The sequence below is a fragment of the Perognathus longimembris genome, chromosome 3, assembly GCF_023159225.1.
Source record: "Perognathus longimembris pacificus isolate PPM17 chromosome 3, ASM2315922v1, whole genome shotgun sequence".
NCBI lineage: Eukaryota > Metazoa > Chordata > Mammalia > Rodentia > Heteromyidae > Perognathus > Perognathus longimembris.
In genome coordinates, this window is record NC_063163.1 from 120,741,445 (window position 1) to 120,753,638 (window position 12,194).

The following is a 12,194-nucleotide window of genomic DNA, read 5'->3' on the forward strand; positions in this document are numbered from 1 at the left end:
CACCCACAAAGCCGGTGCTCCAGGTTTCTCACGTGGCCCCACGACTGAGAGGAGCCAGGTTCTGGTCTGTCAGCTGTTACAACATCCCCCTCCACCCGGAGGGACACGCCGACCGAGAGCTCGGCTGCTTCTCAAGTTGAAATGCACAAGATTGAAGAAACAACAACAACAACAGTATTGGGAAAAGTTGTATGGACAGTCGTTTTGTAATACTACATGGCTGTATTTAAATGTACTTTCCTAAATTCACACACACACACACACACACACACACACGTGCGCTTTTTGCACGACTTAGGAATGAACCTTTACCAAAGCGAGGGTCGATCCTGGGGTCCAGCCAGGAGGTGGTCTTGTCCTTGTGGTTGATGTAGTAAACCTCGCCATCCTGCGTGGTGGCTTGTTCCCAGCCATCTGGAAGAGGACCTACAGTGCAGGCGGCAAATAAGCATGGTTAGTTTCTTTTTTCCCCCCCTAAAAACAAAATAAAACAGAGAAGGTGCAAATTTAAACATAAAAAAACAAGAATTCGTGAGGACCGATTTCAGCTTGTATTCAGAGGAAAGATAAACTTGGATACCTGGTTCTTCTCCTCAGAGGAAGTCAGAGAATAATAACATCCCCAGAGACACAGATGGGGTGGGGCACAGATTAAAACCACGCCTCAGGCTGGGGAGATGGCCTAGTGGCAAGAGCGCTTGCCTCCTATACATGAAGCCCTGGGTTCAATTCCGCAGCACCACATATACGGAAAACGGCCAGAGGTGGCGCTGTGGCTCAAGTGGCAGAGTGCTAGCCTTGAGCAAAAGGAAGCCAGGGACAGTGCTCAGGCCCTGAGTCCAAGCCCGAGGACTGGCCAAAAAAAAACCCCACACATGACCCACAACCGCCAGGTTCCTCTTATTTCCACTATGTATGAGACTGGCCTACACCAAAAACACCGTAATACACCAACATTCCCTACCTCAAAAAAACTTATTTTACAGCAGAGTAAAGACTGGTGGGAAGTAGGGACTGTGGATGGAATTTTGTTTGATGTGGGGGGGGGGGGTGGAGACGGTGGAAAGCTTTGCAAGGCTGGGGATGTGGCTTAGTGGTAGAGTATGTGCCTAGCATGCCCTGGGTTTGTTCCTCGGTACCATATAAACAGAAAAGGCCCGAAGTAGCGCGGTGACTCAAGTGGTAGAGTGCTAGCCTTGAGCAAAAAGAAGCCAAGGACAGAGCCCTGGGATGAGAGAGAAAGAGAGAGGCAGAGACAGAGAGAGACAGAGAGAGACAGAGGGAGAGACACAGGGGAGATAAGGGTGCCATTTTGAAGGTATGGAAGGAGGTAAGACTAAATGGACAGTTAGCACTTGAGACTATTTTCCTACTTTTAGGAAATTTTTCCTACTTGAGGCTGGGGAAGCCAGGTGATGGATTCGTTTCAGGGAGCTAGGCCCAAAATAACTATTCACACACACTCCCCAAAAGACAGAACTGCTGCAAGTTGTGAAGATGGCGCAGGTTTAAACTGTTTTTGAAAACCATGTCAGCTATTTAAGAACGCCAAGCTCCTGAGACACGGCATGTGACCGCGGGCGGCGACCAAGTCCACAGCACCCCCAAGGCACATGTGACCCCAGCTGCTGCGAGGCCCAGGGCAGGAAGACCAGGTCAGGGCCCCTCAGCCCACGGTGGGGCGCCGAGGCCGAGGCCTGCCGCCCACACACAGAGCTGGATGTGGGCCGTGGGTACGGAGGCCCGGCCGCGCCCGCCTGTCATCCCAACCCCTCAATCCCAGCGATCGGGAGGCTGAGATCTGAGGCCTGTGGCTCAGCCAGCCCAGGCAGCAGCGTCCATCCAACTACGAACAAGCCAGGGAACGGAGCCACAGCTCACAGTGGTACAACACCAGCCTTGGGCCCCGAAGCTCAGCGACAGTGCCCGGGCCCTGAGGTCAAGCCCCTGGACTGGCACCAAAACAGGAAAACAAAACCACAAAACCCACAGCGTGGCGCCATCTGAAAAGGAACAGTGTAAGGGGGGTGGGGGCTGGAGGCTGGAGACATGAACACCTGCCTGCAAGCGAGAGGTCCTGAGTTCGAACACCAACTATGAGTGGAGGGAAGGGGAAGGGGACAAAGGGGAATGAAAAACAAAACGACTTTTCATCATTTCAATTAGTAAAGGAGCCAGTGGGTAAAATGGGACGACTATTCCTATAACGGCAATTCTCCCAAATCATAAGAAGACCTTTAGACAAGTCAAGGGCAACAATAAATATTTCATCCAAATTGACTTCTCCTTACTGGAGTTATGTGTGAGTTTTTCAAGGCTTGGTTACCATGCTCTGATCTTGGTAAAAAGAACAAAGGGGAGGGAAGATGACATAGAAAGCGCAGGAGAAACCAGGTTTACAGTCATCAAAAGAAAGTGGTATGCTGGGCTGGGAATATGGCCTAGTGGCAAGAGTGCTTACCTCGTATACATGAGGCCCTGGGTTCAATTCCCCAGCACCACATCTATAGAAAATGGCCAGAAGTGGCGCTGTGGAGCGCCAGGACTGGCAAAAAAAAAAAGAAAAAGTGGTATGCTATCATTGAAAAGAATTGGAATTATTTATCCTTAGGGAAGACATATTTTACACAGGATTTACGATAGTGCTTGATTGGTAACTCAACTACTACAGCCATCCCTAACTTCCTGTAATATTTTAAGAACAAACAAAATCTTGTGTTGTAATCCAAGGGTGACGTGACCTCCACCCCTGCCCTTGCCTAAGAACGCTGTGGCCTGCGTAATAACTAACTAAAGCCACCTGCGAGGTCTAATCAAACAGGAAAGTCTTGATCGCGCAGGCCGGGTGACCAGCATCTATCTCCTCGCCTGCCCTGCAATTCAGGAAGAAAGACGTCTCGAGGGACAGCAGACACGCCCAGGTGACTGGCGCAGAGTGCAGACAGGCCTAGCAAGAAACCCTTTCCTTAGAAAGTCAATTCAGTGACCTTCCAAAGGGAACCAACCCCACAATTCTGGCCAATGTCAGTTTGGGAATTCTAGTCCATGTATGAAGATAGTGTTCTAGGTCCTTTGAAAGCCAATTTGTTTATTGTTCCATATTTCAATAGCCACTCTCCAGACTACCTTCACGCAACCTGAGTCTCTTCAGTTTAACTTGATGACATAAGTTGAGTTTTAGAACGTTTTCTGTGAGACTAGTTTTAAAACAAAAATAGAGCATTTTAGACTCATCAAATACCACAAACACCTTTCATTAAAACTTTTAACCTAACGCAAATTTTACCATGTTAACTTAATGACATCAAAAGAAATTATTTTGGGATACTCAATTACTGTAGGATCCATTCCATTTTACTCATGGTGCCTATGTATGGTAGTCTATTGTTACCATTTTTTTAAAGAATTAGCATCTTAATCTTTCATGCAGATATTCATCCCCTGAATCACAAAATTACTATAGCTATGGAGTAACCAGGACTCAGCAATCAGTGAGAAGGAGAAGACAATATCCCAACGCTTATCAAGGGAACAAAACAGGCATTGCATTTGGTTTGGGTTTGTTGTTTTTTTTTTGCCAGTCCCGGGGCTTGGACTCAGGGCCTGAGCACTGTCCCTGGCTTCTTCCCGCTCAAGGCTAGCACTCTGCCACTTGAGCCACAGCGCCACTTCTGGCCATTTTCTGTATATGTGGTGCTGGGGAATTGAACCCAGGGCTCCCTCTGCCAGTAGGCCATATCCCCAGCCCTGCATTTGGTTCTTAATGACATGCATGCTTATGTACTTCTTTATGTTCTTTAAAAATTCCTTCTAGTTTGTTGATTAAAATGGTACTTTCACACTTGAAAGTTAGAATATAGAATATTTTAAATAACACGGCTCTCAAAAGAATTCTTTTAAAAAGAACTGTATAGCCAGGTGCTGGTGGCTCACACCTGTAATCCCAGCTACTCAAGAGGTAGAGAGATCTGAGGATCATGGTTCAAAGCCAGCCCAGGCAGGAAAGTCCATGAGACTCATCTCCAATTAACCACTACAAAAAGCTGAAAGTGGAGCTGTGGCTCAAGTGGTAGGCTTGAGCACAAAAGCTCAGGGTCAGGGCCCAGGCCCTGAGTTCAAGCTCCGGAAGTTCAAGCACAATAAAATAAATTTTATCTTAACATTTTACTACCTATATGAAACAAACTTTCACATAATTCTGAGAGCCAGAAATAAACTGACTACTTGGATAAAGAGCCAATGGCCTTGTATTTGAAGATAGAAAGTTTGTAGAGATAAGCATAGCCTCCAAAACAGTGTGGTAGTAGGTTTTAAAAACTATTCTGGGGGCTAGGGATATAGCCTAGTGGCAAGAGTGCCTGCCTCGGTATACCCGAGGCCCTAGGTTCGATTCCCCAGCACCACATATACAGAAAACGGCCAGAAGCGGCGCTGTGGCTCAAGTGGCAGAGTGCTAGCCTTGAGCGGGAAGAAGCCAGGGACAGTGCTTAGGCCCTGAGTCCAAGGCCCAGGACTGGCTAAAAAAAAAAAAAAAAAACTATTCTGAATGCATAGCAACTTCATTTCTTGCACTGTATGAGTTCTCATTTACTCTCGTATGTATGCATACGTACGTATGCATACGTCTATCTAACCCTCTATGAGGAAAGCCCACCATGTTCCATGCGTCATGGAATGGCTTTAGCTGTGCCTGCGTGCCAATCACAGGTGAATTCTCATTAAATCTCCACAAGAGTTTTGAGGAGGGCTCCGTTATTAAAATTGAGACCCAGTGACTTGTCCAAGAACCCATCAGGCCCTAAGTGACTGGGAGGATTCAAACCCGGATCCCCGAGTCTAGGAGCTCTTGGCCTCTGCCCTGACTCTCCACGGTCTCGGCGTCAGACGTGGAAATCACTTTGTTCGGGAGGTAGAAGGCACGGTAGGGATCAGCAAGAAGCCTGCCAGCCTCGCCACACAGCGGGGAGAACGTGGAGATGAGCGGGCGCGCGTGCGCAGGAGTCTCGGGACTGTACCGATCGTGGCTCGCTCCTGAGCTGTCCTTAGGCAGGGGGCGGAAGGAGCCAGCCCTCCCTGAGTCAGGGGACAAGGAACGTCCCAGCACCCTCCAACATCACAGGACACCAGGTCCCCCAGAGCTGCCAGGGTCTGAGCCGGGGCGGCCAGCGCGGGCACAGGAGTGGAGCTCCTTGAGGAAGCCGGCCAGGCAACGGCGCCTCTCGAGTGAGAGAACCGTGAGCCCGGCCCACCCCACAGAGGGCAAAGCCAGCGCCCACGAAGCGGGAAGGGCAGAGGCAAGGCTCGCCCTGGGCCCTGCTGCACGGGGGCAAACCCAGGCTCTGTCACCTCTCCTCCCCACCTGCTCTCGTCCTAAGAGGCAGACTTGCTCCTCACGAGGCAGGAGAAAAGCCGCAGGGCTCATCAGCTGAGAAAGAAGAACTCCGTCTGTAGTTTTGCTCAGGCTTTTTGTTTTGTTTTGTTTCTACGAAGTAACGCATGCTCTGTTTGGGAGAGGTGTGTTTGGATTAACAGGCGGCTTTCCTGGTGCCAGGAGGATGCACGAGTATTGCTTTAAAGGTCGACTCAACGTGCGTGGTGGCGACCTCCAGAATGCCATTGCTTGAGGCTGCACAGGGTGACTCTCAAGCACCCCCGAGCACCCCCACAGACGTAGGGGGAGCGCCCCACAGCGTGGAGCCCACAGACACGCACAACACCTGAGCATCTAGGAAACCTCACGCTCTCTCTTCACCTTTACAGAAACAGAAAAGGAAGCGAGTGCCTCACTCCCATCCGGAGACCCCAAAATAAGGGAAACTTCAACTCTAAGACCTCAGACGCGTGAAAGAACACACACACACACACACACACACACACACACACATCACGAGGCGCACAACCAGGAATCTGGGATGCCCGCTTCATCACCCAAGCGCAGTCACTTGTGGCTTTTGAGTTAGCGGCTGGATCGGTGCCTGCACGAGGCTCTACCACACAGCGCATCTTATTTTGAGATAAAATGTCTCCGTGCGGCAGGGGAGGGGCCTGGGCATCACGCAGGCTGCGGCGCCTGCAAGAGCACAATGGCCGCTGGGCAGAGCCAGTTCCGAAGGCGCGTCTACACTCCGGGCGGGCCGATGGCCGGTGTCCCACTCACCTGAGGCCGAGCTCATCAGGCTCTGCTGCACAGACGGGCTGCTGGGGGCGGCGACGTTCATCTGAGAGAACAGGGCCTTCCTGGGGTCGTGCCATGTGGTCGTCTGATCCAAGTGACTGTGAGAAAACAAACCGCAGCGTCAGCTCACCAATACCTTCGGTCCTGGTCCTAAAAGCAAACCCTGATCTAGCTGGGCACTGTGGCTCACACCTGCAACCACTCAGACCTAGAAAATCATGGTTTGGATCTAGTCAGGAGAGAAATCTCTGAGAAGACTACTGTCTCTATCAAGTAGCAAAAGGCCTGCCTGGAGGCCTGGCCCAAATGACTGTACCACAGTGAGCAAAAAAGCCAGAAGCATGGAAGCCTGAGTTCAAATCTGATGCTGTACGGAATGAAAGCAACATAAAGGAAAAGATCCTTGTCCAGCGAGGGTGCAGGCGTGGGCTTCTCAGGACACAGAGCCCGCAGGGTGAGCTCTCGGCCTTCCTTCACCCTGCCCGGCTATCCGACACTTGCCTCTTCCATTGTGGAAGTGCAAGATTGGAAAAATTACACCTGGACTTTTAAGTGATGCCACCTTAAGAGAACCACAAGGCAGTGGCCTGAAGATGCCATGTAGGGAGGGTGGAGGAGAGCGGCAGTGGTCCGCAGTGGGCACTGGGTGGAGAATGAACTCTACAACTTGTGGGTGGGCCCGGGAGGGGAAAACCAGAGTGAGGGAAGGGGCGACACGGTGCAAAAGGAAATGCTCTCACTGCTTAACTTATGTAACTCTAACCCCTCTGTACATCACCTTCGTAACCGTTTCTTAAAGATAAAATTTAGTCTGCAAATGAGTCATCTAAAAGAAAACTATCAAACCAACACTCAAGCCTTACAAACTTACAAGAGAACCATCTCCTTTGTTCTCTCTGAAATGCCAAACAACCCATCGTTTTTAGGCCCAAAGCCCCCTCGCCAAAGTCTAACAGCAAATACGTATTAAAACATGCACTATAAAGTCAGCGCCTAGTTTCCCTCCTGGAGCAGGACGAACACAAAATGGGTGTGAAGGACGTTTCCGTTCTGAGCTTGTTACTGCCGCTGGCCCTCGGTGGCGTGCCGGCGTGGGCAGCCGTGATCAGGCCCATGTTTGTTGTGCCAGTGTTATTTATAGAGTCACATGCTAGAGGCTGCTCCCACCCAGCTAAACCTACACGCTTAATTGGCTCTAGGAACAAAGACACATTGTTCAAGCTAATCCTTCTTGGAGCTACAGTTTCTAAACCATATGCTTTCTGCATTTGTGTAGGTCCAGCGTGGATGGCTATTTTTCACAAGTCTCAAAAGATCAGAAGATATGCACAGAGAACTCCTTGATAAGGAGACAGTCTCTAATTGTTTATATTTTGGGGAGAGAGGGGAGTTTTAAGTTGTCCCTGCAACGCCCAGCTTGGCCTAGAACCCACAATCCTCCTGACTCAGCCTCCCCAGTGCTGAGCATACAGGCATGCGTCACCACACCTGGCTAGCAACTGTTTTCACATCACCAGGAGCCAAACTCTTAAATTCAAATTTTACTGGGTTATCACAGAAGGATATTAAAAACGGGTAAAAATTAGGAGGGAACACGAGCTTACACCACATTGCAATCCATTTATTTTTCATCTAACGTAAAAGTCCAGAAAGCACTGCTATGGCTGTGCCTATTCAGGTGTGTTCAGTTTAGCCATGAGTACTTCTGGAAGATTCCTTGTAGGGTCTAAGCTCCACATATGACATAGAAAAAGCTCAATAGATAGCGAAGGCTATTCAACACCACTTGTCATGGGAAAGACCAGTAATCACCTAAGTGTGAAGTTCCTGGCTTGTCTGCCCGGAATGGAGTTGACTGGTTGCCTAATTTAATCCCCTCCCTTCACAAACCTTGAGTAAAGAAGAGGCCAGCTGGGTTTGTTCCCCGCTGACTCCCCAGAATGCCCCCCACCCCTGTGCCTGGGTCTAAGGTGTTCCGCCGTCCCACAGGCACTAGGAGGCTGGAGAGCAGACTTGCTGACTTGAAGAGGGAAGGAAAAGGTGGCCTGATCCCACCTCCCATCAGGAGGAGAATGGGGGGAGCAGATGGGAAGGTGTTCATGGGGGGAGGGGAGCGAGGGGGAGAATATCTTCCATTTTCTCACAATACCCAGGTTCGAATTGACCGCCCCATTTCCCAAGAACGGCCTATTAGAAATCATAGGCTGTTTGGGATTCTTGGTTCCGTGATCTAGGTAGTATTTTTCCCATTGTACCTGGAGAAAAGCAAGTTAAAACCAGGAGGCAGGGCTGGAGTGCGGCTCAGTGGTGGTACGCTAGTCCGTGAGAGGCCTGGCTTCAATCCCCAGCATCCCAGAGGCAAACAGCAATCAAAAGGCCAAGCTCAAACCCCAGCACCACCAGAAGGGAAGGGGGAGGGAAAGGGGCCACTCCCATAATCTCCTGGGAGTCTAAGGCCTGGAGGGTCAGATCACCACTGAGGCCAGCCTGGGCACTGAAGTCTCTGAGGTCCTACCTCCAAAATGACCAGCCAAATACAGGGCTAGAAGTGTGGCTCAAGTGGTAGAGCACTAGCAGAGCAAAAGCCAAGTCCAAGATCCTGAGCCAAACCCCAGCACTCACAAGACAAGACAACAAAACAAAAACCCGCAAGATGTTTCACAACCTATCCTAGCTGCTATCAAAGAATATAGAAATTAATAAACACGTGGAAATGTGTATCACTGTTACAAGTAATGTAAGCTTATTTAAAAATGCTAAAGATCTGGGCTCCAGGGGCTCATCCCCGTAATCCTAGCTACTCAGGAGGCTGAGATCTGAGGCTAATGGTTCAAGCCCAGCCAGCCTGGGCAGGAAAGTCCTTGAGACTCTTTATCTCCAGTTAACCACCAGAAAACCAGAAGTGACACTGTGGCTTAAGTGGTAGAGCACTAGCCTTGAGCTAAATAGCTCAGGGACAAAGCCCAGGCCCAGAGTTCAAGCCCCACTATCAACAACAACAACAACAACAAAAAAAAAAAAAAACTAAAGAGAAACCATGGAAATTAAGTGTTGGTCAGAGTGTGATATCAGTACTTGTGACCTTCGTGCACTGCTGGAATGTAAAGTGGTACAAAGTGGAGAACAAACCAAACATACAACATACAACAACATAAAACTACAGGACCCAGCAATCCCACTTCTGTAAGTTACCCACAAGAACTGAAAATAGAGACTCAAACATATACTGTTGTACTGTTGTTCAAAGAAGCATTCTTCAGACTCGCCAAAGGTAAAAACAACCTAAATGTCCATCAACAAATGAGGGGATAAACGAATTGTGGTGTACGTGTGTGATAACGAGAACTTAGCCATAACAGAAAGAAAGCCAGGCTATTACAGAAAAGGACCTATATTGTATTATTCTACATACTTAAGGTACCTGAGAAGGAATAAAGAAGGGAAAATGATTACCAGGAGGTGGGAGAAAGAATAAGGAATTATTTAATAAAAACAGGTACAGTTTTCTATGTGGGATGTTATTGATGGCTGGGCAAAATGCCAGCAAAGTGCATACTTTTAAACAACGTCTACGTATGTCCATACTAGATCTGTATGAACTATATCACAACTTTGTCTTTTCTTGGTGATGCTAGGGTTTGAACTTGGGGCCTTGCCCCTGGTAGGCAGGCTCACTATCACTTGAGCCATACCCTAGACATTTTTGCCCGCTCCCCCCGCCCCCCCCCCCCAGGAGAAGCGCACGTCATCACATCGGGCTCTGCAGCGAGAACTTGTCAGGAGGGGAGCAATCCGTCCTGCAGACGAGCTGCCTCCGCTGCACCCCTAAGACCTGGTGGAAAACCTCCTGTTCAAAAGTACGCTTGCTTCTGTCCTTTACCCGCAGGTTGGCAGATTTGAGAATGGAATGGCAGGTATAAGGAACAGTCAGGAAAAGCCAACACCCCCATGCTGCCCTGCTGACTTCATAAACGCAGTGGCCCCCGGATCCTGCCGTACCCTGGGTTCTCGTACTTGGAGTAAGTGAGGCAAGAGAATTCCTGGCAGGCGGAAGCAGAGCCATAAAGCCACAACAGTGAGCAATCAACAGGAGATAGAAACACTCCCTGCAGATAAAGCTTTCAGCTTATTTCTACCCCAAGGCAAATTTTAACTGACTTTGAGAACTGTGGACTCGGGTCCAGAGCAGCGAAGGGTGTCGGCTTAGGCGCCCTGCCCCCCACGTAGTCGTGAACACCAAGCAGGCCTTCCATTCCAGAGGCCAGCGCTTAGTCCTCAGGAGGGAGGGGGCGGAGCAAAGAACAAGCTAGGCCGGGCCCACAAACAACCAAGTAAACTTACCCTAATGTCACCCCGTGCCATTAAAGGTTAACAAAGACTTGGTGCAAATAATATTAATGACAAGAACAGTAACAATAATAAAATGTATCTGTTCTTTTGATCTCCCTGTTTTTCTAGTTCCACACCACTTTTAACGAACCTCTGATAACTAGCTGAGATCTGAAGACTGTGGTTCAAAGCCAGCCCCTCAGTAAGTCCATGAAACTCATCTCCAATGAACCACTGAAGACTGGACGTGAAGCTGGGCCTCAAGTGGTAGAGGGCCAGCCACCTCCAGCAAGAACGCTCAGGGACTGTGCTCAGGCCCTGGGCTCAAGCCCCAGTTCCCACTCTCCCTTCCTACACAGAGCAAATGAACTTTTCATCCTGTTTCCAGTGCTGTGTGGCTTCCCCAGATAGGATGTCAATGCTAAGTATGACAACGACACCAAGTCCACGCACTCGGGTTGGGATCCTGGGGCCTGCCACCTACGCCCACCAGGAACCTCCAGGGGGCAGTGCTGCGCACAGGGACCCGGGGACCAGAAGGAACCAAAGCCTCCCTGGTCTTATCTACAGCCCCCTTCCTATCAAACACTCCAGATAAACTCGGAAAACACAGGCCACTACCAATGCCAGTTCACTTCTGCCTTCAGATGGAGGATCTAAGGCTCCTGCGAGGTCGTAAACCACGCGTTTATAGACAGATCCGATGCTCGCTCTGAGATCAAAGCCTCCATTTCCACCTCTCTCCCAAGCCAACTGATTCCCCGAGGTTTAAAGCATGCTCTATTAATTTCACATGCAACGAGCAAGCTAGGACTTTTAAGAACATTAAAACAGCTCAAGTTCCAAAACAGATCGTGCCACACTATTCTAAATAAACAAGGACAGTCATAAAACTACACTCATAAAATTCACAAAGATGCTTTGAAAAGTTTAATTTTTACTATTTTACCAAAATGCCGCAACATTACTAATTTCTAAAACCAATGCAGCAAATATTGTTTCTTCTTTCACTATGGATAATTCCTTTCTCTAATACTGTACCAACTTTTTTGTGTGCGCCAGGTCTGGGGCTTGAACTCGGGGCCTGAGCACTGGATGCTGTTTTATGGCTCAAGGCTGGCATTCCATCACATTGAGCCGCGCCACTTCCACCATTCTTGGTGCTTAACTGGACTAAGAGTCTCATAGAGTTTTCTGTCCAGGTTGGCTTTGAACCACAATCCTCAGACCTCAGCCTCTTAAGTAGCTAAGACTATAGGAGTGAGCCACTAGTGCGCAGCATATACCAATTTTTTCCAATCAATAGTATGGCTGACAGAAAGAAAAATAATGGCTCATGTTATATGCATTCTTCGAATTGTTAAACACTACTAATGCATAAAAAGCCAATAAACAGGTAATGAGTCTTAGGAAAGTTTCTGAGGCGAAAGTGTGAAAAAGTATACACAGTAGAATTGAAATAATGTTACAGGAATGAGTCAGGTGAATGCCACAGAAGCTGAGGGGGGGAAAGACTCAAATATTATCAGAAAAATATGCTGACACATTGGAGCCTTAGGTCTCATATAACGAAGTGAAAATGGAGGGAAGGGATCAAAACAGTCAAAATTTGGATGAAGCACAAAGATGATGAGTGAGCAAAGGGGTATGAAACTAGATATCCAAAGCCGCTTGGATCTACAAACAGAAC

The 12,194-nt window shown here is 48.8% G+C and overlaps 1 protein-coding gene across 4 annotated transcripts in view; it reads right to left on the reverse strand.

Annotated features, from left to right (window-relative positions):
- Nucleotides 1–12,194, reverse strand: part of Yap1 (Yes1 associated transcriptional regulator) — a 51,842-nt gene that overhangs the window by 19,452 nt on the left and 20,196 nt on the right. For all 4 annotated transcript variants that reach the window (XM_048344047.1, XM_048344045.1, XM_048344046.1 and 1 more), the window contains exons 3-4: nucleotides 6,158–6,273; nucleotides 313–426 (exon numbers count right to left, since the gene is read on the reverse strand). In XM_048344047.1, coding sequence (XP_048200004.1) covers nucleotides 313–426; nucleotides 6,158–6,273 — 230 coding nt within the window. The remainder of the gene's footprint in view (nucleotides 1–312; nucleotides 427–6,157; nucleotides 6,274–12,194) is intronic.